The sequence below is a fragment of the Triticum aestivum genome, chromosome 1D (genome assembly GCF_018294505.1).
Source record: "Triticum aestivum cultivar Chinese Spring chromosome 1D, IWGSC CS RefSeq v2.1, whole genome shotgun sequence".
Lineage (NCBI taxonomy): Eukaryota > Viridiplantae > Streptophyta > Magnoliopsida > Poales > Poaceae > Triticum > Triticum aestivum.
Genome location: NC_057796.1, coordinates 334,939,617 through 334,964,897, shown reverse-complemented (window position 1 = coordinate 334,964,897; position 25,281 = coordinate 334,939,617). Strand labels below are relative to the sequence as shown.

Below are 25,281 nucleotides of genomic sequence, written 5' to 3'. Positions count from 1 at the left end.
AACAAGATCCAGATATAATGTTCATGCTCAACGCTGGCACCAAATAACAATTATTCAGGTCTAAAACTAATCCCGAAGGTAGATGTAGAGGTAGCATGCCGACCGTGATCACATCGACTTTGGAACCATTTCCCACGCGCATCGTGACCTCGTCCTTAGCCAATCTTCGCTTAATCCGTAGTCCCTGTTTCGAGTTGCAAATATTAGCAACAGAACCAGTATCAAATACCCAGGTGCTACTGCGAGCATTAGTAAGGTACACATCAATAACATGTATATCACATATACCTTTGTTCACCTTGCCATCCTTCTTATCCGCCAAATACTTGGGGCAGTTCCGCTTCCAGTGACCAGTCTGCTTGGGTTTCTTCTCCTGAGCAGCAACTTGCTTGCTGTTCTTCTTGAAGTTGCCCTTCTTCTTCCCTTTGCCCTTTTTCTTGAAACTTGTGGTCTTATTGACCATCAACACTTGATGCTCCTTCTTGATTTCTACCTCCGCAGCTTTTAGCATTGCGAAGAGCTCGGGAATCGTCTTATCCATCCCTTGCATGTTATAGTTCATCATGAAGCTCTTGTAGCTTGGTGGCAGTGATTGAAGACTTCTGTCAATGACGCTATCATCCGGAAGATTAACTCCCAGTTGAATCAAGTGATTGTTATACCCAGACATTTTGAGTATATGCTCACTGACAGAACTATTCTCCTCCATCTTGCAGCTGTAGAACTTATTGGAGACTTCATATCTCTCAATCCGGGCATTTGCTTGAAATATTAACTTCAACTCCTGGAACATCTCATATGCTCCATGACGTTCAAAACGTCGTTGAACACCCGGTTCTAAGCCGTAAAGCATGGCACACTGAACTATCGAGTAGTCATCAGCTTTGCTCTGCCAGACGTTCATAACATCTGGTGTTGCTCCTGCAGCAGGTCTGGCACCAAGCGGTGCTTGTAGGACGTAATTCTTCTGTGCAGCAATGAGGATAATCCTCAAGTTACGGACCCAGTCCATGTAATTGCTACCATCATATTTCAACTTTGCTTTCTCAAGGAACGCATTAAAATTCAACGGAACAACAGCACGGGATATCTATCTACAGCAACATAGACAAGCAAGATACTATCAGGTACTAAGTTCATGATAAATTTAAGTTCAATTAATCATATTACTTAAGAACTCCCACTTAGATAGACATCCCTCTAATCCTCCAAGTGATCACGTGATCCATATCAACTAAACCATGCCCGGTCATCACGTGAGATGGAGTAGTTTCAATGGTGAACATCACTATGTTGATCATATCTACTATATGATTCACGCTCGACCTTTCGGTCTCCGTGTTCCGAGGCCATATCTGTTATATGCTAGGCTCGTCAAGTTTAACTTGAGTATTCCGCGTGTGCAACTGTTTTGCACCCGTTGTATTTGAACGTAGAGCCTATCACACCCGATCATCACGTGGTGTCTCAGCACGAAGAACTTTCGCAACGGTGCATACTCAGGGAGAACACTTATACTTTGATAATTTAGTGAGGGATCATCTTATAATGCTACCTTTAATCAAAGCAAGATAAGATGCATAAAAAGATAAACATCACATGCAATCAATATAAGTGTAAGACCATCATCATCTTGTGCTTGTGATCTCCATCTTCGAAGCACCGTCATGATCACCATCGTCACCGGCGCGACACCTTGATCTCCATCGTAGCATCGTTGTCGTCTCGCCAATCTTATGCTTCTACGACTATCGCTACCGCTTAGTGGTAAAGTAAAGCATTACAGGGCGATTGCATTGCATACAATAAAGTGACAACCATATGGCTCCTGCCAGTTGCCGATAACTCGGTTACAAAACATGATCATCTCATACAATAAAATTTAGCATCATGTCTTGACCATATCACATCACAACATGCCCTGCAAAAACAAGTTAGGCGTCCTCTACTTTATTGTTGCAAATTTTACGTGGCTGCTAGGGGCTTAGCAAGAACCGTTCTTACCTACGCATCAAAACCACAATGATAGTTTGTCAAGTTGGTGTTGTTTTAACCTTCGCAAGGACCGGGCGTAGCCACACTCGGTTCAACTAAAGTTGGAGAAACTGACACCCGCCAGCCACCTGTGTGCAAAGCACGTCGGTAGAACCAGTCTCGCGTAAGCGTACGCGTAATGTCGGTCCGGGCCGCTTCATCCAACAATACCGCCGAACCAAAGTATGACATGCTGGTAAGCAGTATGACTTATATCGCCCACAACTCACTTGTGTTCTACTTGTGTATATGACATCTCCGCATAAAACCAGGCTCGGATGCCACTGTTGGGGAACGTAGTAATTTCAAAAAAATCCTACGCACACGCAAGATCATGGTGATGCATAGCAACGAGAGGGGAGAGTGTTGTCCACGTACCCTCGTAGACCAAAAGCGGAAGCGTTAGCACAACGCGGTTGATGTAGTCATACGTCTTCACGATCCGGCCGATCAAGTACCGAACGCACGGCACCTCCGAGTTCAGCACACGTTCAGCCCAATGACGTCCATTGAACTCCGATCCAGCCGAGTGTTGAGGGAGAGTTTCGTCAGCACGACGGCGTGGTGACGATGATGATGTTCTACTCACGCAGGGCTTCGCCTAAGCACCGCTACAGTATTATCGAGGTGGACTATGGTGGAGGGGGGCACCGCACACGGCAAAAAGATCAACAGATCAATTGTTGTGTCTCTAGGGTGCCCCTGCCCCCGTATATAAAGGAGCAAGGGGGGAGAGGCGGTCGGCCAGGAGGGGCGCGCCAGCAGGAGTCCTACTCCCACCGGGAGTAGGACTCCCTCCCTTTTCCTTGTTGGATTAGGAGAGGAGAGGGAAGGAGAGAGGGGGGAAAGGAAAGGGGGGCGCCCCCCTCCTTGTCCAATTCGGACTTGGGGGGAGGGGCGCGCGGCTGCCCCTTGGCCGCCTCTCCTCTTCCACCAATTGGGCCCATGAGGCCCAATAACCTCCGGGGGGTTCCGGTAAGCCCCCGGTACTCCGGTATATATCCGATAACCCCCGGAACCATTCCGGTGTTCGAATATAGTCGTCCAATATATATCAATCTTCATGTCTCGACCATTTTGAGACTCCTCGTTATGTCCGTGATCACATCCGGGACTCCGAACAACCTTCGGACATCAAAACATATAAACTCATAATATAAATGTCATCGAAACTTTAAGCGTGCGGACCCTACGGGTTCGAGAACTATGTAGACATGACCGAGACACGTCTCCGGTCAATAACCAATAGAGGAACCTGGATGCTCATATTGGCTCCCACATATTCTACGAAGATCTTTATCGGTCAGACCGCATAACAACATACGTTGTTCCCCTTGTCATCGGTATGTTACTTGCCCGAGATTCGATCATCGGTATCTCAATACCTAGTTCAATCTCGTTACCGGCAAGTCTCTTTACTCGTTCTGTAATACATCATCCCGCAACTAACTCATTAGTTGCAATGCTTGCAAGGCTTAAGTGATGTGCATTACCGAGTGGGCCCAGAGATATCTCTCCGACAATCGGAGTGACAAATCCTAATCTCGAAATACGCCAACCCAACAAGTACCTTCGGAGACACCTGTAGAGCACCTTTATAATCACCCAGTTACGTTGTGACGTTTGGTAGCACAAAAAGTGTTCCTCCAGTAAACGGGAGTTGCATAATCTCATAGTCATAGGAACATGTATAAGTCATGAAGAAAGCAATCACTACTAAAAAAATGGCTATAGCCAATATCCCTATTAGTGGCTCACCATGGTGGTGGTGCGCCACTGCTATATAGCAGTGGCGCACCAGAAGCAGGTGCGCCATTGTTATTTTTTTAGTAGTGGCGCACCTTTAGTCCAATGCGCCATTGCTATTTTTTCCCCGGGTCCACCCCCTTCCCCAGGCTTACCAGTGGCGCACCTTTGCCAGGTGCGCCATTGCTATTTTAGGTAGCAATGGCGCACCTGGCAAAGGTGCGCCATTGGTAAGCAAGGGGAGGTGGGCATTTTTGGCTAGCAATGGCGCATCAGCCCCTGGTGCGCCATTGCTATGTGATGCACCGACCGGCCCGCCTTTTTCTTTTCTTTTCTCCTCTCACCTATCCACCGCATAGCTCGAGCTCCATCTCATGATTCCTCACCTCCACCAACAGCAGCCGGCCACCACGTCCCCTCACCGGCGCCGTTCGGCCGGCCACCGCAGCCCTCCTTCCGCTGCCGGCCCTAAACCTCTCCTACCCCATCCGCCTCCCAGCCCTCTCCCAAATCCCCCTTTGTCCCCGAGCTCGCGCGAGACCCAGCCTCGCCCCACCTCCGCCCCGCCGCCTACCAGCCCTCCCGAACCTCGCCACCGTCCGGGGAAGCTCCGACGCCGCCCCCCTGCAGATTCCCTCGCGGACACGCCTCCAATCGAGCCTCAAGCGCGCCGCCACAAAACCCTAGGCCAGCCGGGACCTCGCATCTGGATGCCGTGTCCGTGCTGGTGGAGGCGTCCAGCGGCGTCACCGGCGCCGTGATGTCGACCACCGTAGCTTCTGGTCAAGGTATGAGTCGTACCCCAACAGGCAGCCCCCAATCCTCTTCTCCCCCCGCGGGATGAAGTGGTAGCATGACGCAGGTGAGACGAATTCGTCGATCTGCTGCATTGATTTGTAGCTGCAGGATTTTTTTAGGGGAGAAGAAATGCAGTTTCTTGTCACGTTTTGCTGTGCATCGATGGAAATCAGCTCTATAGATGCAACAGTCCCAGTGCATGCACTTTCCTTATCGATTTTCTGATGAGATTGTGATTGACTAGCTAAAGAAATTACTACCTGGGATGATATTTGTTTGCTTCCATAAAGCTAATGCTAAAGCAATTATTTTTCTTCTGTAACACTTTAAAGCACTTCCTTGCATAATATTGAACCTGAAGCTTGTAGTTCTACACTTCTACTGATATATTGTATATCGACTGCCTCAAGGGAGCATAATAATTGGTTCCCATTTCTTATTTTCTGCTAAGCTTCATCACGTAGTTGTTTGCTAAATGATGCCCGTGATTAACTGAATATTGTTTGGAATTTCACAATCATAATTAATCTTTGATCTGACCGTCTTGATTGATTCAGATGTGCATTCTGTGTTCTGCCAAAAAAATTTACATGCTAATCTGCGAAAAATATTATGCTGTTAGTGGATCCTTTTAATTTAGGATCTATTCTCCTACTCTCTGAATATTGTTTCCATAAGCTCCATTTTATCTTCAGTTACCTCTCCGACATGCTGCTCAAGCCCTAACTTTTTTTGTATACACTAGTGGTGCTGGCGTCTCTGGTGCCGCCGTTCGGCGCTGTGGTGCCCACCGTGGCTGGTGTCGTCTGCTTGTGCAGCAGAGGGTTCCGCCATGGATGGTACTATGGTGCTACGCCTTCACTGCCTCGCCTCTTCACTGCATCGACGCTCCTTCTGCATCGAGATCTCTAGGTAATCCTCCTTCTTCTCTCTCTGCTCTGCTTCTGCATTCTGTACTGAACTGTCACTAGCCTAGGGTTCAAGCTCTGAATTTTTAGATGTTTAGATCGATTCAGTAGTTGCTTAGGTATATAGGAATCTATGTAGTGCTTAGGATGTCCTAGTTGCAGTAGAACATGTGTAGGTGTTTTACTGAATTTTACTTCTGATTCAAGGTTTCGTGAGTGGCTGAGATACATGTTGAGAGAACATGGAGGTCCCTTATTGGATGCTTTCAGATCAAAATACCCTGAAAGGTATCGCGGCTCCTGTTTTTTACTTGCTACTCTTATTCTTCTCATAATTTTGCAACTTTGTTATAGCTTATTACTCCATGTCCTCAGAACCAACAATGTAAGTACATATTTTACTATTGGTTAAACAATGTCCTCAGAACTTTGCACGTATCAGTGCTGGTTTCCATCTTTGAACAACTAAAAGAAGTTAGTAATTTGCTGATGTGGTAGGCTGTGAGGGCAGGAAAAATGTTCAGTGGGGATTGACTTTATAGTTATATAGGATTATTACAACTATAGTGTACTTCATGATAATCACATTCTAACGATGTACCGTATGCTTCCTTCATTTGTTTTGTGCAGGGAGGGAGCTTATACTTGCTTTAATCAAACCGTTGGAGCTGAAGAATTCAGTTATGGTTCTAGAATAGATCACATTCTCATTTCAAAACGCACACACTGTCGAGATGAGGACCCTACGGCACAGCGAGCCGCACTGGACGGTGGCGCAATGCATGAGGTACAGAACTTAAACTCCTTCATCGTCACATCAATCACAACGTTTATGTCACTAAATAGTTAATTTCTTAGGAATAGAGCATGTCTCCTTGGGCTAAACTGTAACAAAGTTCAGAATATTAAAGTTTAGATTATTAACCTTAACTTTCATTTATCAAAGATCTGCACACTTTGTTTTGGATCCACACACCTAGGCTCGTCTAATGTGATCGGATCTGGCCAGATTCCTTTTGATGCATCACCTGTTACTCTTTTCGGTGAATTATGTTAGTAGTAATCTTGATTAGCTAGTTGCATGTGTGTTGTTAGCAGGATTAGCGTGGCCGTAGCTTACGCCAAGCATGTACCTGATGTTTTGTCTCATGTAAAAAGCTTAGGACTGTGTTTACTGAATAATTAAGTTCTTCTGACAGGGAACTATGCATCCTGAATGGCATAGACTCTTGGCTTCATGAAATGACCCATGTCTATGATTCAAGGTATCTTAGATCTTCGATGTCGGATGCAAATAATTGCTCAATTTCACTTCTCTGCAATATTCATTCTCACATATTTCTATCATTCTTTGCAGGGATAAAGTAAAGAAAAAGAAGAGAAGATTACTCGAAGATTAGTTTTAGAATTTTCTTTTATTTCCTTGTAATTTTTCTTTTATTTGATACTTGTAAAGACATTGTAATATTCTTACTATAATAAAAATTATGATTCTATTTCATTTTTTGTTTTTAAATTATTTTTCCTTATAGGTTGTTTTCTGTAAATTTGGATTTTTCTTTTGTTTTCCAAATACATTACTAGTGGCGCATTTCAGCCCTTATTAGTGGCGCACCTTCATTTATTACTAGTGGCGCACCTAGAGGGAATACCAGTGGAGCACCTAAGGGTTAGTAGTGGCGCACCAGAGGTGCGCCATTACTATCTGGATTACTAATGGCGCACCAGAGGTGCGCCATTACTATCTGTTACTAGTGGCGTGTTAATAGTGGCGCACCTATAATGCGCCATTACTAATGAAAACAGGTGCGCCACTAATAGGGCTTTTTCTAGTAGTGAATAGCAGAATACTAAACGATCGTGTGCTAAGCTAACGGAATGGGTCAAGTCAATCACATCATTCTCCTAATGATGAGATCTCGTCAATCAAATGACAACTCATGTCAATGGCTAGGAAACATAACCATCTTTGATCAACGAGCTAGTCAAGTAGAGGCATACTAGTGACACTCTGTTTGTCTATGTATTCACACAAGTATTATGTTTCCGGTTAATACAATTCTAGCATGAATAATAAACATTTATCATGATATAAGGAAATAAATAATAACTTCATTATTGCCTCTAGGGCGTATTTCCTTCAAAAGCAAAACAAACCTCTCTTATCCTTCTCGGCTAGAAGTTACAAGTTTCCTGTTCGGGTTTCAGCTTGAGGGAAGTGCCTGAAATCGATTCCATTCTTATCTCCGATTTCGAACTCCGGCTGGATTCACGGCAGGGTGGCGTCGGGGTACGGCAGAGGCACGCGGTGCTGCCAGTGCCACTCCGCCTGGTGCACCGGCACGTTGACGCGATGCCTCGGCCGGCGAGCTTGCGCCGACGGAAGCGGGAGAAACTCCGGGGGAAAGGGGGTGGCGGGCGACTTGTCCTTCGCCTTGCTGCTGCTGCCGGCGCCGGAGAAGAGCCCCATTAGGCGCGGCTGGGGTGGCTAGGGTTGGCCGGCGACGGGGGAGCGAGCGTGGCTAGATGTGGACAGGGGCTGGCTGGATGAGGACGGCCCCGCCGCACGATCGGCTTAAAAAAGGACGACCGCCGTCGTTGATGTGTGGGCCCGAGGTCATAAATTAAGCTGACCAGGTAAGTAGCGGGCCGTTGGACGACCGCCAAGTGGGGCCGCGGCGGGCGCCAAGAAGGCGCGGGTGGCGTCCGTTCCGCGTCCGCGCCGACGCATTTGGGGCGCAAATTTGGGCCGCAAATGCGTCGGCGCGGACACGAAGCGGACTCCATTTGGGTTTGGGTCGCCGCGTTGGGCCTCCGCTTTTGTCTGCGCCGACCCAAATAGACGGCGGCGGACGAAATGGGTCGCCCCATTGAAGTTGCTCTAAAAACATTTAAATTAAACATGCATAGTATAACCGTCATAACATAAAGTTTCACCATCACGTTTTTAAATTAAAACAAATTAAAACATGCATAGTATAACCAGTCATAACATAAAGTTTCATCATCGCGTTTTCCAAATTAAAACATGCGAAGATCACCCAAAAGACATCACTTCAAACACAATGTTTGATCCAAAATCATCATAAACATAGCATGTATATGTTGTGGACCGAGCCAACCAATGACATGCACCATCACCCCTCGGCCACCACTCAAAAGATGTCGTCGGCGAATAAATCAACTCCACCATCCTCTCAACCACCATCACCACCGCTCTCGGTCACCACCATCACCACCATCACCCCCTCGGCCACCATCATCAACACCATCACTGTCACCACCCCCTTGGCCATCACCATCAACACCGTCACCGCAACCACCCCATCGGCCACCACTCAAAAGATGTCGTCGGTGAAGAAATCAACTCCACCATCCTCTCGACCACCATCACCACCGCTCTCGGTCACCACCATCAGCACCATCAGCCCCTCGGCCACCATCATCAACACCATCACTGCCACCACCCCCTTGGCCATCACCATCAACACCATCACTGCAACCACCCCCGGCCACCACCATCAACACCACCCCCTCGGCCACCAACATTCCGAAGAGAGGCTTCCAAGATCTCTTCACGAGTGAGCTCCCAATACTTTCTTGCGGTTTCATCCATTGTGTTTGGGTTCATGAATATGATAGCACGTTCTTCGGCCTTCTTGGCATCACGAATTCTCTCCTCCTCAAGTGCAAGCCTACACTCCTCCACCTTCAACTTTCTCTCTTCGGCTGCTGACTTGGCCTTCCATTTCTCACTCTCCAACGCCTTGAGCTCATTCCGCCTCGCCGTCTTCTCTTCTTTGCATTTGGCCGACAACATCTTCTTGGTCTCGATCATTGCCACAAGTTCTTCTTTGTAAGTGTCGCCAAATGTATTTCTCTTCTTTCTTTCTTTTGCAATCTTGTTTCCTTCCAGTCTATTGTTGGCATCTTCGTCAACCTCGTCGTCCTCCTCAACGGAAATGCTCAACCTTGATCTCTTTGGAGTTGTCTCCGCGATTCTTTGGATTCATTTCTCATTTTTTTCATAGCTCTTTGTAGCAATGATGCAACGTGAAAGGCTTGTGGCCAAACTTGGTGTTTCTATGCTTGAATAGTTCTTGAAGGTATGGTCCATACTCCGCTACTTGCACACCGCTCGGTGGTGCATGATTCACTTGTTGCCGGATCATCGGTTGCATTGGTCATGAATGGTGCTCCAACGATGCCCAAGAGAACCTTGAGTACTACTTGATCGCACATCCTTGGAATTGTTGTAGTGGTCGGTAATTCTCTCCCAAAACATGTTCTTGGTTTGATCCGTTTCAATCATTGCATCCATGGAGATCGCGCACCAAGCATCGCAAAGAGCAATATCCTCCTTTTGGTTGTAGTTTTGGGTGCTACACCTTGGCACCTTCGTGCTTGCTTCGGCCACCTCCACAGCCTTCTCTTCCTTGGCCACCACCTCTCCGACCTCCTCCTCTTCCCCGGTCACCTCTTGCTCCATGTCTTGGGTGGCCTCCGAATGATCCCAAAATGAGTTGTAGTTGAGCTCATCAAGTCCAACGGCGGCCAAGGACTCCAAGGAGGCAAGGAATTTGGCCATGTTCATCTGTGCACCACAATAAACAAAGCAAACACTACCAACAATGACTATCGGATACCAACAACACACGAGGTTTTTGTTTTTACCCTGTAGGAATTTCATCGATAACTTGGCGGCCGTGATGCTTATTGCCGGCTGCGGTCGCCACCCGCACCGGAGCAGTGGTCGTAGGGGGCGCCGGAGTAGCTGCACAAGGCGCCGGCCTAGGATGAGGCACCACTTTGGCCTTCTTCATCTTCTTCTTCTCGACCGCCTCGAGCGCCACCGCCGCCGCCGTCGGCTTTCAAACTCGTTTGGCTCCGGCGGGTGCGGCGGGAGGGCGACGGGCCTTTGCCAGAGAGGCGATGCCCACCCCAGAGGCCATTGGGGCGGTTGGACGAGGAGCTTGGACGCGGTGGGGTTTTTTCATCCCCAAACTCTTCTTGGACGCGGGTGGCAGCACATGGATGATTTCCGGCGGCAAAACGCCGACGGCGACAGCCGGCAGGGTGAGGGAAGGGTCCGGGCTATCCATTCCGGCCGGCCGGATGGTAATCGATGCTGGCGATGAGGCGCTGCGGCTCCGGAAGCGGGAGACAGGGCAGCGTGGGGTAGGAGAAAGGGAGTGGCGCCAGTTTTACTCGGCCACCGCAAGAGTGAGTAAAATAAGAGGATTTGGGGAGATTTGAGGAGTTGGAGTTAAACAATTACTTCACTAAGCCGGATAGGGGATCGGCTAGGTGCGCCATAAGGGAGTAATCGAATTTATTCTTCCTTATGGCCTTTTAGGGGATCGGTTAGGAATGTCCTTACTCCGTGCACTCAAGCTGCGGTGCCGAACAGAGGTAGGTAGGCCGTGGCTCCGTCTACGACTCATGTAAGGAAACCTGACAAAATTACAAGTATGAAAATGTTGATGCCTCCACGATTCAGTCATCCATTCAAGGCGCCAAGCCTGAAAACTAATTGTTGATCCAGGTAAATGCTCAAAGTCGAAGGAGAACTTCAGTGGAAGAGAAATATATTGCAGTCACTCGCTATATTCTTACATTAGAGTCCCTCTTGTTATATTTTCTTAAGCATGGGGGGCAGACGGCCGATAGCGCCTTCTGTTTCTGTCATCAGACATCAGACGTCAGTCATCTCTGAGATCAGAGCTACTGATAATAGCGAGGTTTTGTGGGAGGTGACGCGGCTGTCCAGCTTGATGATACGCAGACGTCCCAATGATCTCCCATGGCTCATCATTCAGCAGCAAGCTCTTGAGCACCGGGACACCTTCCAGCGTCTCCAGCTCCGGGCAATCAGTGACGGCCATCCTTCGGAGCATCGCAAAGCCGCTGATCTTCTTGAGCTTGGGGCAGTAGAGCACGTCGAGCTCCATGACTGAAGGGAAATTCTCCAGTGACGCTAGGACGCTGAGCTTGCGGAGGTCGAGCGTTCTCAGGTTATACCTGCGGCTGCTAGCAAGTCCCGGGGGGAGACGGCTGAGCATGCAATGGATGATGCTGAGATGCTCCAGTGCAGGCATGGAGATGGCCCCGCCCTGCTCCTCCTCCGCCCAGTCCCACTCCTCCCATCCCGTCATGTTGTGCAGCTCCAGGTTCGTCAGCTTAGGGAATGGCCTTGTAACAATGGCGCCGCTGCTGCCGCCATCTCCACTTGGAAGGGCTTGGAAGTCGGGCCCGACAAGCTTGATGGCTGGAGCCCACTCGATCGCTAGACCTTCCAGGCTGAGCATACCGCACAATCCATTGGGTAGCTGGGTGCAACAGCGCAGACGCGTTAGCGTGATGCCAGTCAAGCTCTTGAAGGCCGTTGCAGTTGGCGCCCGCATCCAATATGGCACCCGACAGCCGAAGTATCCTGTCATGAACAGATCCTCCAGATACGGCGGTGGGCAGAGCTCATCGAACACCGCCTCAATTCGCTCCTGGTCCTTTTCAGGAATCTGTTCTCCTCCCACTCCATCTTCCTCCTCATTCTTGTGGCAGATCAAGTCCAGAAAGCTGAGATGCTTCTTGCTGCTGATCATGGCCCTTGCCACAACCGAACCACCAGGCACATTTTCCAGACCATGTATTCTAAGAGTCCTAAGATGAGAAAGATGCTCCAGTTCTTCTAAAGTACACCAGTCCCCAACCATCTGTGCCGGAAACCCATAGACTGACCTCAGATTCGTCAGCGCGCCAAACCCCTTCGGCACAACATCAACACTGGACCCATCTATGGAGAGATACCTTAGACGCCCCAGCTTTACGATGCCGTCAGGAAGCTTGTCCAGCTTCCTGCAGTTGAACAGTGCAATGTGCTCAAGGAACTTCATCTTGTGGATGTCATGGGGCAGCCTAGATACATCCGTGTCAGTGAAGGACAAATACCGTAGGTGCCTCAGCTGAGACAAATGGTCGACCAACCAGTCGCAGTCTGCAAAGCTGATATCCAGTGCCCGTAAGCTAGCAAAAGAAGAAGCAAGTGAAGGACCAGAACCACTGCCGGGCTTGAAGTTGCAGGCTATAACCAGTGTCCTTAGTGATTCCAGCTTTTCTAGGATATCCCACTCCAGTACTGAATTGGTTAATTTCATGGACAGACGGCGGATTCTCTGGTTATGTGAAAGAAGGCTTCTAATGTCAGTCTGCTCCTTGAGAACCACAAGAGCTTCTTCCCTAGCCACAAACCGAGCAAAGGAACGGACAACATCGTGCATGATGTAGGCCCATCTGCTCTCGGCTGACTCGTTGGTCTCTAGAAGGTTCCTGGCGACTAACTCCCGGTGGTACTCAGCTCCTATCTCCTCTAGGTCTAGTTGGTCTGACTCTGACCTCTCGTCGGCCTGAACGAACCCTTCACTAATCCACATGCTAATGGCTATATCCTCTAGGAATTCTGAACCCTTGGGGAAGAGTGAGTAATATAGAAAGCACTGCTTCAGCTCTGGAGATAGATCGTCGTAGCTCAGATGTACCGAGTAGTTCAGTTCCTCCTGTGACCCATGCTCTTCCCATTCGAGATTCTTGTTCAGAACAATCTCCCATTCACGTTCGCTTGGGTGTCTTGTGCTTAAGAGTCCTCCCATCACTTTAATGGCAAGTGGTAAACCGTCACATTTTTCAATGATCTTCATCCCAACATCTTTTAGCTGATCAAAGTGACTCTCGGCATCCTGCAACAATATAAGAATTAGGAATTGTACTATATATATATATATATATATATATATATATATATATATATATATATATATATATATGTTTGTATGTATTTGTAGTAAATATATGACGTCCTTACATCAAGTAGCAGTACATGTCCAGAAATGTCCACTGGTAAATTTTGTAAAAAGTATGGTGTCTATAAATTATTAAAAATTAGTATTAAAAAATGGTATTATCCAATCCAAGTATACACAAAATGTACATCTTGTATAAGTGAATGTTGCCTCAGAATATGCAAAGATCATCATTAACAGCTGACAATCCCCAAAACAACAGGAATAATTTCCAACTAGCGAAATCTCAGAATCTACAAACGTGGATAGGAAAATTAAAATAGTTTCAATATCTATTTTGGAACAAAAATATTGATATTCAATATACAAAAAAGGAATAAAATATTAATATTCAAATATAAAAAGTATTAATATACAAAATTTTAGAAAGAGAAAATAAAAAAAAAACTAAAAGTAATCACATGCTTTTCCAATATCGAAAAGGAAAAGAGAGCATTTTGGACCTCAACTATTGCTAGAGTTTAGATTGCACACTTCAACTAAAAAATAGCTAAATTGAGCAATTGACTATCAAAATTTGATAAAGTACACCCATGAGACGAGTTAAACTCGTTTTGACTTGACATGAGATCACGTCACATGCCATGTTACCAAGTTTTGGAAAAACCCATTATAATATCATAAAATTATAGGAAAACACTCAAATGAAAACAGAAAGGCAAGTTTAATTTGCAAAATAATATATAAAGCTGGAGTAGATTAAAATGGTCGAATCAGATGTGCGCCTTTTTAAGGTTTGAATTTGTTTGGTTTTGGTCAAAACAAATGAGCTAAGTGAATTGCTGACCTGCAATTGCGGCAGCTGTTTTTTGAGCAAGGACCAGGCATCATCGTCGTCCAGTTTGCTGACATGGATTTGATCGCTGCCGGAGGCTCCCATCCTGAGAGCGACGTCTTCGTTCCTCGTGGTGACAAGGACGCGGCTCCCCGGGTGCCTCCGACCGGCGTTGACGACAGGAACCTGGAGCACCTCCTTCCATGCTCGGTCGCTCCACACGTCATCCAAGACCAGCAGGAATCTGTTGGCCAACAGGGCATCGGTGAGGGCTGTCTCGAGCATGGACTCGTCCCTCTCGCCGCCATGCTTGCCGCCGGCGTGCGTGATGGCGGCTCTCAGCAGCTCCGCCTTGTCGAAGCGCCGGGTGATGCCCAGCCATATCCTGGTCTTGAACTCCACCTTGATGGCCTCCTGCGCGAAGACCTTCCTGGCGAGGGTGCTCTTGCCCATGCCGCCCGGGCCGACGATGGACACCACCTTCACCCTGGCGGATGCCATGTCGTGGCCGTGGCTGGTGAGCTTGTGCACCAACTCCATTGTGTCCATCTCGAACTTGTCCCCCACGATGGATGACTCGTCGAACCCCGGCGTTGTCCTGCTGATCCTGCTGTGGCTCGCCGGATCCGACGGCTGCCTCCGTTCCTCGTATGAACCGAAGTTGGCATGGAAGTTGAACACCGCGGCGTCCTTGCGGACGCCGTCCAGCTCCCCGTTCAGCCTCTTGATCCGGCCGCCGATCTCATGGGTGAAGGCCGGGTTCTGCAGGCAGAACAGAAGCGGCTCGAGGAAGCCCTGCAGCTTCTTCTTCAGCTGCCCTACGAGAGAACGGAAGCGGGTGGAGCTGGAGGCATTACGCCCACTCTCCTTCGGTCGCTCCATGGCCTCCAGTTGACAGAGCTCGAGGATGTCGGTAGCCTCGTACATGGCGTCCTTGAGCCTCCCCACCCACTCCTTCACGCTTTTGTCGGTGATGTGCCTCCTCTCTGCGTCGGCCAGGTAGCCCTGCAGGTACACCAGGTTGGCCTCCAGCCTCTTGATCTCGCCAGAGACGCCCAGCAGCATGCGCACCTCCTCTTCCGCCATGCTGGTAATCATCTTCTTCACATACGGCACCAAAGCGTCCAGGACAACAGCCATGGCTCCGGCGTCCTGGATAATTTATCCTACAAACCAAGCGGGGTTCAAATTCATGCATATTCATACATATTTAAGCGTGCATGCGACTTAAACAGCTAGATAACTAAAGTCTACTTAATCTGCTCAGGAACATCAGGATCAGGTAGATGTAGAAAAATATAAAGAAGCGTGTAGTGAACAGGTGAAAAGAAATTTACAAAACGTGCTTTGGCGGTTATACCTCAGTTTGTGACGAGGGAGAAGATCTCGGCTCTTTGAGAGTATTACTCAGCGCTGATGGGTGAAATGAGCAGGCCACCAGAGTCAAAGAGCTAGTACTAGCAATATCAAGTCTCTTTGCGCCGAGTATTATATTTCTACTTGAACATCAAGCAAGGTATCCACTAGGTATATCGAGTCTCTTTAGTCTTTAGGGAATGTTGATCATCTGCGCCGAGTATTATAATTCTACTTGAGCTGTTGAGCATCAAGCAAGGTTTCCACTAGTATATCAAGTCTCTTTCGGGAACGTTGATCATTTGCGCCGAGTATTATATTTCTACTTGAGCATCAGGCAAGGTGTCCGCTGGGTACAAGTATCAAGGTTATTTTTTGCGAGAGTACCACGGCCAGTGGCAGAGCCAGGATTGGCCGATGCCCCAGGCGAAAAACTAAGGACCAAAAAATACCAAAAATACGCAATTTCACGGCATACAAAAGTGAAGCTATGTTGCATAACTCATCAAAACCTAAATATAATATTCAATAACAGTATTTGTTCAATGATGGTTCAACCAATAAAGACATCTCAAAGGACAATATTTAACAGAGACGATACAAAAGATGGTATCAAATCAAAAGTACTGATTGATCTGAGCCTCTCACGGATACAACTTCAATAGTACAAGCTAAACCTTCCAGGATAATTTTTTTAAATGCAAATCATAAATAGCAGGTAAAGGTAGTTATATAAAACCGCAGAAATTACAAAATTGCATAATTGTAAAACTGTAGAATTTCTAAAATCAGTACCCACATTTACAGGACTGCAGAATTGTATATAGAAAACTAAAGGAAGGAAACAACATATAAAGGGGAAAGCATTAAGAACTATGGTCATGTTTCAATCAAGGCATCAAACTGTGACATCTAGCAAGAGAAGTTGGAATCTGGGAGAGCTGGAGACGGGGATAACCCTTTGTGTGTGTGAGCCGCTGAGGCGGAATGCTGAAGGGCGCCGGCGCCGGCCGCCGCGGTTGCTTCTCGAGACCTGGACGGGCACCGCTGGACTGGGCGAACCGGGTCACCGCCTCGCCGGGCAGCAGGACGCGGATTTTTACAGCTCAGGTTTCTGGACACCCCTTATCCTTACCCTCCAACATTGCTTTAAGATCCGTGCTAGACAACTAACTTTGTACATTAGATTTTCTATTTTTTGTTTCTTCAAAATAAAACAACATATGAACTTCAAACTTTGCAAGACACCAAAACGTTCTAACTAGAATGTGAGAAAAAACTTTTAGATTTTTTTGTTAAACATAAATATACGAAATTAGATTTTTTTATATTAAAAAATGTACTTTTTACTATTTATATTGCATGAAAAATTCTAAAAGTTTTTTCCCACATTCTAGTAAGAATGTTTTGTTGAGCTGTCAAGTTTGAAGTTCATATGTTGTTATATATGGGAGAAACAAAAAAGACAAATATACTCGCATGAATCACGATGCAAAAATGAGTGGCTAGATAAGGGGGTATAGGAAAGCCTATGCTTTCTCAAATGTTAACCCCGGGCAGCATGCCGCCTTGTCGAAGGAGAGGGCCTGCCGCAGGATATGGCAAGGGGAGTACTGCCAGCTGCCGCACGGGGCTGGCCGCCTGGCAGTGCGAACGAGACATGGCGGCGGTCGGCGGCGGCTCGGCAGGGTAGGGCTCGTCCACGCCGGTTCGTTCCTTTCTCGTTACTAGTAAGTGTGCACGTGCAACGCACGTCTACATAATGATGATCATAGACATCTGAAATTGCCAGGTTTCCATAAATTGGCCTATTGGAATGTTGAACGTGCAGTTGCCCAGTCACAGTATATATGCATCAATATATGACTGAATTATTCATGAAAAATAGGACTGTGCCATGAGGATCAGATATATACAAATTAATAGCATGGTGTTGTGTCATGTTCAGGAAGTCAATGAAACATACCTTGAATTACTTGAGCAAAGAAGATTGTTGCGGAGGGAAGTCCAGCCCTTGTCTTATCAATTGTACCATTATTCCTCAGTCAGATGTTGCAAAAAATGGCCATCCATCATCTATTGGTTCCATATTAAGAATCTAGACAGACATGCAGGTCTCCTCAGTATTGTTAGACAATCCATTTGACAATTATCATGCTCCAAAATGTGCACGGTTAATAAGACAATACATGTGCAATGCATGCCTTCTATTAGCATTGGTTTCCACACTTGCCCATTATATGAAAGAAACAATATAGATATCAATTAAAATCTGAAAAGACCGTACTCTTCCTAAATGTCTCAAATGGAACCACCTGCTTAAATGATGTGCAGAGAGAAATATTAAATATGCATATATTGGAAAAGGTAATAACCGAAGTTATAACAGTAAAAGTTGGAACTATCAATCACCCTTTAATTGCTACATAGTGAGTCCGTGAATTAGTGTAAAGCTTCGCAAGCTGTTCCACTTGCCCAAACAAAATAGAAACCAAATCAGTCCTAATCAATCTGCTAAGAAATTATAAGAACATAAAATTCAAGATTCACATCTCAAATAGTTTCAAATGAGAACACGAGTGAATCAACAGAGGCCCTTTGCTTAATCCATTGCAAATATATCAAGGCCCTGCAAAGGCGGGACTACCACGTGCATGAAGATGGGATGAAATATAGACTCAACAGGTTCATGGCTGCAATAATCATTATCTGTGTTTACCTGATATTTTTTTTTTTAATTTTCACCAGGGGAGGAGGGGCCCCCCTCAACCACCTGAATATATTCCATCGAATTTGCCTAGAAGCCTCGCAGCTCCATACAAGATAGGTTCAAGTGAACCAGAATACACGGGGGAAACAAGAGGAGACACAACCAAAAAACACACACACACACACACGCACGCACACATCCAGCCGAACCTCCGGAAGACCCGCCGAGGAAAGGGCACAGAAGAAGGCCTTTCGAAGATCCGAAGCCGGACGCACCAACACCACCGACCGCCATTCCAAATATCATCAGCACAACCAGCAAGGAGGAGGACCTCAACTTACACCTTCATCCGACCAAGCAAGGAGAAGAGCCTTGAACGTTGGCCGGCTGGTTGCCACCCAACAGCACCCCGCAGAGGTAGAGGTGCCATATGGGAACGAGGAGATCCATTGAGTAGGATAACGACCCTGCTAACCCGGCTTCGGATGAAAATCAAACCCAATCCGGCGCATGGCTGAGCCACGATCTCGCAGACAGAGCACCACCTTCTCACCAACAAGGCACACACCACCGTCGACCCCAAATTGGCCGCACCACCACCACCATCGAACCCACAGCGAGCAGCCCCCACATAGACGAACCAAGCCGAACCTAGATGATGCCTTCAAGAAGGGATGCGACACAAAATGCGCCGCCATCACCTGTTCCAGGAGAACCTGAAACATGGGTTTCCCCAGGTTTTCGGAGGAGCACTCACCATGACAGCGCCGCCTCCACAGAGGTACACGGCGCCCGCAGGCGTCGCCGTCGCCGGCTCCGGCAGGAGCAGAGCTTTCGCCCAAGTGAGAATACCACCTCCTAGAAGCATTGACAGGTCGTGGAGCACTGCCCCCTGCACATTGCCACAGAGAAGGGCCACTGCAGCCCCGCCGCCACACATGACCGGATCCGGTCCACCGCAGGCCAGATCCGGCAGGATCCAACATGCCCCGCCCGCCCCCAATCGGATCGGAGCCAAATCCGCGGCCGGCAGGCACGTCGCCCAGGCAAGGGGCGAGCACCACCACCCCGCGCCTCACAGAGCACCTCCGCCGGACCCCCAACCAAAACCAGCAGATCCCCGACGCCCCCGAAGCACCGGGCGCCAACGCAGCGGGGAGTCGCCGGTTCGAGGGAGGCCAGCGGGAGGGAGCCGCAAGCGCACCCACCCCCACCGTCCCCGGCCACCGCGCTCGAAGAAGTGACGCGCGTCGGAGTCACGCCGCGCCGCCCGCGCCACACAGAGCTCCCCGGCTCGTGGGGCGCTCTGCGCAAAGAATGACGCCCCGCCGCCGCCAGATCTGAGCGGGCTTTGCCCGGCAGGAGCTTTTGGCGGCGGCGGGAGGGAGTAGCGGGAGGGGGGTTTCGGCCGGGGGGAGGGGTCGCCGCCCGAGCCGCCCTGGGGAGGACGGCCGGGCCGCCGTTCGTGAAGACTAAATTTAAATCACTCCGAGCGAACTGTTTACTTGATATATCAAGAGCAGTGGGCAGCATCAATCGGACACTCTGGTAGATCAGAGTACTCTGATGCTCCGCCTTCAGTCCAGTCTGCTACGTACCGGCGCCGCTGCCTCCTCTTCCCCGCGACACACCAAATCAAATCTAATTGCAGATAATGATGTCGAAACTGTTGCAGTCTGAACAATGACCTGCAAACACTCTTAGAGCTCAGGTTGTAGTGTAAATTTCAAAATCAGTTCTTTGGGCCACTCTATTGAACTGAGAAAGCAAAACCGAACCTAAATTTGGGTTATGGTCTTTAAGTCGTCAGTCCTGTAGTCAAAATCGAAGTGAAGATTTGATGTCCACGCAAGAAAAATTATCAGACTTCATTAGCCCGTGAATTCAATTACTGAAATAACAAGGTAGATAACAGAGTATATCTTGTTGCAGACTTTTCTGCACTTCATTTTCCCATTGATAGGACTATATAGTACGGAGTAGTAATGAAGGGGAGGATGTAGATACCCGGAACATCTTGTTGCAGTTGATAGTACAAAACTATTCGCCCGCATTGGCGTGTTGCAAATAATTCTAAGTACATTATCCAATAATAAACATTTATTTTCTGAGAGTAAAATATTGCCACTAATCCTGCATATGTAAGCCATGTTGTGAATAATACGGACTGTCCCAAGCATATTACAAACATGAAAAAAATACAAATCATACGTACAATTTTATCCAAACTCAGCAAAATAATTGTGGACTGTTTGAATCCACATCACCAACAGCTAATGGCAAGTAGTTCAGTACCTTACAAAAGGATGTCGTGAAAGTTAGGAACCAGCTAAAAATGTTCAGATTTCTTTGGAAAGAACACAATGAAACCAATGGAAATTATGCATCCTACTCGGTGTCATCCGGGAACTCACGTTGGTGTGGCAAACAAGCATTATTGATGTCTGAGTCAAAAGATTCAACAAACAACTGTAGGTTCTGAACGTACAGTCTAGGTATGAATACACAAGATATGAATCCATCAAGCAATATCGATGCACAAGAGTCTTGGTTTGAATAAGGTATAAGAAAATCATGTCGATTCTTACCAGTGTCATCCTCTCCGGGAGGCCAGCCATCTCCTGTGCACAGCGCCTTTGCGTGCTCAAGATTACACCATGGTAAGAAAATCATGTCGATTCTGATCGGTGTCTTCCTCTCTGGGAGGCTGGCCATCTCCCTGTGCACAGCGCCTTTGAACGCAGCCGCACGGGTGGTCGCCTCTGGCCGTCGGTGCGATCTGCAGCCCCGCGCGGCCAAGGACGACGGCGCAGGGTCTGCACCATGGAACGGCACGATCCCTTTAGACTCCAAGCTACTGGGGCCGAGGCGGCGCATGGACTTGGCGGCGCCCTCGTTGTCTCCGTCAACACGGCCAACTGCGACGGCGGCGTAGCCCTCTCGCGCCAAGAACGGACGGCGCGCGGCACAGAAAGAACGACACCTTGTTCCGGCCCGACGCCAGACCAGCGTCCTGAACGGAGAGGAAGCAGCCTCGATGCTCTTGCCAGCCATGGCAACGGCGACTGTGGTTATCCTGCGCTCCCTGTGGCGTGGACTTCTGAGGCGGACTACCCGCCGGGCATGCCCCCCGTCCCGCTCGCTCGGGTGAGATTAGATAGGAAGTTAGCGTTAATTGAGGGTGGGATTACGTGGTTGCCCAGCGAGCCTTTTTTTTAACGTCCGCTCGCTCATGGCAGAGTTTTCGTCCGCACCTCAAAATTGCTAAACGTACTGTTGACGAGGTTAGTTGTTATGTTAACAGTTAGATCTAAATAAGTGAGTCTGATCGTGAGGCTATAATTGCTTTGATTTGTTGTGTGTACATTAGCTGGGGGTGTTTAGAGAAGAAAATGTTTGCTTGTTTAATAGTAGTATAGAAAAAGAAACTCAGGCATGATTTGCTTCTTTTCAACGTTCTGAGGCCCAACTCGAGGGTTAAGGAATGGGCTGCGCGCCCCAGGCCAATAGTTTCTTTTAGATATGGACGTGGGTTAGCTAGCGCTCGTGCGCCTGCTCGTATGATCCAACGCTTTTATCATATATAAAAAAAGCAACTGGTCTCTTCACGTACGTTTTTAGAAAAGGAAGCATCCTGGTTCCTTTCACCATCTTCCCCACGTGATGTTGTTAAATTAGCCTAGATCTTGCCGTCACGTGTATTTATTGGGGGTTCAAAAATTCTTAAAAATCATAACTTTTGATTCAAGCGTCGAAATCCAGTTCCGTTTTCACCCACTAGTGCAAAACCGGGCTGTATCACCGGTCCGTAAGGGCCTTTAGTGCTGGTTCCACAACCGGCACTAAAGAGTGGGGACTAAAGGTCCCCCCCTTTAGTACCGGTTCGGCACGAACCGGCACTAAAGTGCACCCACGTGGCACGAGCCAGCGCCGGGGACGGGAAGCCCTTTAGTACCGGTTGGTAACACCAACCGGGACTACAATATTTGAGGGGGTTTTGGTTTTATTTTTTATTTTTTCTTTAATTTTGTGTTTTCCATTTAATATTTTTTTGTTTGCTGGTATTTTACGATAACTACATATTGTACACGTTATGCATATATATATATATATATATATATATAGAATTTTTATATATATATATATATATATATCGAATGTCTCACAACCACCATTATTCACACATACACATGCATGTGTGTATATATATACAATTTCTCCTACATGTTGCATTGGTGCCTTCGGAGCACGATGACAAGTGGTTCATGGGGCGGTAGCGGGTAATAGTATTCTCCTTTGGGATCTATGACCTGGTCAAGCAAAAATCCCGTTATTTCCTCTTGAAGTGCTCATATGCGCTCCGTTGGTAGGAGCTTCTCCCGCATGTCTTTGAACTGTTAAGAAGGAGATCAATATGCATGCATGTGTATTAATTGTGTGACTAGATATCGATAATCATGTAAAAATTATGAATAGTGTTCTGTCAAACGTACCCGCTGTCTATCAGATTTGCTCCTTTCGGACGCCATCATGCGAATGTTCTCGCAAACATAGAATGCACACACATCAGTCCCCAGCGCCTGCTTGAGGGCCTTTACGAAAATTGAATTTAATCAGGTAATAATTAATCAAGCATGATAATTAATTAATGGTATTGAAACAAGAATTAAAGAGATGGTAGCTAGCTAGCTAGTACTACTTAATTACTTACCTTGGGTCGATACCAAAACAACTTTTCTGGCCATTTGCCTGGAGTCACCTTGATGAACTTTGCCCAAGCCCTGCCCGCCGGCAAAGAAAATTAATAAAGGGGTTATTAAATAGTTCATATCAGGAAATGACGAACTAAATAGGCCGAGATATAGTTAATAATGATTGAAATTACCTGTTGACTATCCCCTTCAAGATGGTGTAGTCACTTTCTTTTTTAAGTAGTGAGTCCAGTACTTCAACTTTTCCTTCTTCAACTTTAATGTCTAACAAGATCCAGTGGTAACTGCATGCACACACGTTTGCATGTCTTAATTAAGCGGGCGTGTGCATAACACTAATCAACTACCCTAAACCCTATACACTTAATTATTAACATCTAGCTAGCTAGTAAGCAAAAACAGAATTTGTAGTACAAGACAGTGTGACTCACAGGAAGTTGTAAGGAAGTAGTATATCTTCATTGGTATTGAGGCACTTCAAGAACTCTAGCATTTTATTCTCTACATCTTGTCTATAGCATTCCAATTTCCATGTGTATTCATTAACGGTATTTGGGTCAATGAACCCAATGCCATAGCGTCCAGCTTTTTTCATTTCATAGATCTTCATCCTGCATAATACCACAGAAAAGAATATAGTGAGGATAATTACAGGTAATGATCGATCAATGAGCACTAAAGCTAGCTTGAGACTTAAATTACAGAAAGAAATCACTTACAGACAATAGCAACTGACGAGAGATTTGTCGAGTGCATCTTGATTGAATAACTGAAATAGTTCTGAATACTCAACGGACAGAGCTAGCTTATGGAAGAAATGCTCTTCCTTGACTTTCACCATGAGGGACTCTCGATTGGAACTCTTGGTAATGTTCATGTACCACTGATGCAATTCATACATTCTCGTTGGGAGGTTCTTGACCTCCTCGGGCTCGACCAAAGGTTGGCCCCGGACATATTTCCGTTTTATTTTCTCCTCTCTAAGCGGAGACATGGGCTCGATCTCGAGGAGTTGTCCAACACTGCTATTGAGTATTTTAGCCTGGCTTATATGCTCCTCGGTTATTATCAGATTGTTCAGCTGGGGAACGGTTTGCCCACAATAATATAGGGTGCGAGTACTCTCATGTGTTGTTGGCACAACAAGCGGGGGGATCGATTGCGCCGCCTGTTCTCCCAGCTCGGGAACGGTTTCCCGCATTTTTTGCCAGCTGCTTGTTGGCTCGAGCTCGAGCTCGCTTCCTTCTGTAGTCGTGCTCGATGTGCCTTCCTGATTTGGCGCTCATAGTCTGAGTCAACGGGCTTGGGAGCTGGTGGTCTAGCCATACGAATGAAGTGGTCAATCTTTTCCTCAGGCACTTTCTCCCTTGGCGGCGGTGCCGGTTTCGGTCCAAAATGGGCGTCCAGTTGGGCCTGCACTATGGCTGCGTTTTGCTCCTCGGCCTTGTCGTAAGGCCTTTGAGGAAGAGGAGTGAGGCTTGGACCATATTTATATCGCTTGCCTCCGCCTGTACCTCCTGTACTACCTCGACTCGTACCGCTACGCACCATAGCTGCGGCGGCTCTCTTCTGCGATTGCTGAGGCGGCGGAGACGGCTGACGTGGCTGAGTTGGAGCAGGAGTCTGCTCACGCATTGGTGGACTTGGAGGAGCGGGAGTCTGCTGACACGGTGGCGGACTTCGAGGAGGAGTCGGCTCACGCGTTCGTGGACTTGGAGGAGCGGGAGTCTGCTGACACGGTGGTGGACTTCGAGGAGGAGTCGGCTCACGCGTTCGTGGACTTGGAGGAGGGGGAATCTGCTGACTCGGTGGCGGACTTCGAGGAGGAGTCGGCTGACGCGGTGTCGGTGGCCTTCGAAAGATGATGCAATCCTTTCTCCATAGGATGATACGATGTATGGCCTCTCCCAGTGTGTGCTCGTCGTCACCTCCAGGAATGTCAGGCTCTAGCCCCGAATATTGGTCCACCACCTCATCAACCAAGACACGAGCATAGCCCGCTGGAATCGGGTTGCAATGGAAGGTTGCTTCGGGGGGATTTGTAAAAACAACGGCGTCCGCCACCTTCATGGATATGTTCTTCATTTTGAAGTGTAGCTCACAGTTAGTGTTCTCTATGATGTCATCCACATGGTATCTATCCAGCAGTGCGTCGTCCGGGGCGGAACCAACGCTGCTTCTCGGCATGGATGGGACGGTGCTATCCAATGTTGGATCATCCGCTAGCTGCTGCCGCTGCTGAGACCCCCTTTCCTGGCTAAGTGAGTCGATATGCTGCTGCTGCCGCTGGAATTTGAGTGCCAAGTCCGCGTGCCTTGCTTCTAGGCCTTAATATATAGTACATAATATGCATCGTCTCGAATAATATATAATCTCAAATACATTG

At 47.6% G+C, this 25,281-nt stretch overlaps 2 protein-coding genes and 1 pseudogene across 10 annotated transcripts; all 3 read right to left on the bottom strand.

Annotated features, from left to right (window-relative positions):
* Nucleotides 1–8,683: 8,683 nt before the first annotated feature.
* On the bottom strand, nucleotides 8,684–10,074 carry LOC123159187 (uncharacterized; annotated as a pseudogene).
* A 983-nt stretch (nucleotides 10,075–11,057) lies between these two features.
* LOC123169563 (putative disease resistance RPP13-like protein 1) lies at nucleotides 11,058–15,297 on the bottom strand. The gene is made up of 2 exons (XM_044587432.1): nucleotides 14,130–15,297; nucleotides 11,058–13,219 (listed from the first exon to the last, which is right to left on the bottom strand). The coding sequence occupies exons 1-2, from the start codon at nucleotides 15,255–15,257 to the stop codon at nucleotides 11,189–11,191; spliced, it is 3,159 nt and encodes a 1,052-aa protein (XP_044443367.1). The 5' UTR covers nucleotides 15,258–15,297; the 3' UTR covers nucleotides 11,058–11,188.
* Nucleotides 15,298–16,929: 1,632 nt separating this feature from the next.
* On the bottom strand, nucleotides 16,930–21,513 carry LOC123181863 (uncharacterized). 9 transcript variants are annotated; one of them, XR_006491913.1, is made up of 4 exons: nucleotides 20,772–21,512; nucleotides 20,399–20,478; nucleotides 20,191–20,316; nucleotides 16,963–19,995 (listed from the first exon to the last, which is right to left on the bottom strand). XR_006491913.1 is itself a non-coding variant. In XM_044594259.1 (3 exons), exons 1-3 carry the CDS (start codon nucleotides 21,235–21,237, stop codon nucleotides 19,982–19,984), a joined length of 606 nt encoding a protein of 201 aa, XP_044450194.1. In that variant the 5' UTR covers nucleotides 21,238–21,506; the 3' UTR covers nucleotides 16,966–19,981. The 9 variants fall into 9 exon arrangements, 2 of the variants coding, with proteins under 2 accessions (XP_044450195.1, XP_044450194.1); XR_006491912.1 differs by having other exon boundaries at nucleotides 16,965–19,871; nucleotides 19,962–19,995; nucleotides 20,191–21,513; XR_006491915.1 differs by lacking the exons at nucleotides 20,191–20,316; nucleotides 20,399–20,478 and having other exon boundaries at nucleotides 16,965–19,871; nucleotides 19,962–19,995; nucleotides 20,772–21,509.
* Nucleotides 21,514–25,281: the final 3,768 nt, after the last annotated feature.

Coding starts and splice junctions, on each gene's coding strand:
- LOC123169563 (XM_044587432.1), bottom strand. CDS start 15,257: ATGGCTGTTGTCCTGGACGCTTTGGTGCCGTATGTGAAGAAGATGATT. Junction 13,220..14,129: donor AACAGCTGCCGCAATTGCAG/GTCAGCAATTCA, acceptor ATATTGTTGCAG/GATGCCGAGAGTCACTTTGA.
- LOC123181863 (XM_044594259.1), bottom strand. CDS start 21,237: ATGGCTGGCAAGAGCATCGAGGCTGCTTCCTCTCCGTTCAGGACGCTG. Junction 20,317..20,771: donor TCCCGGAGAGGATGACACTG/GTAAGAATCGAC, acceptor TTACATATGCAG/GATTAGTGGCAATATTTTAC.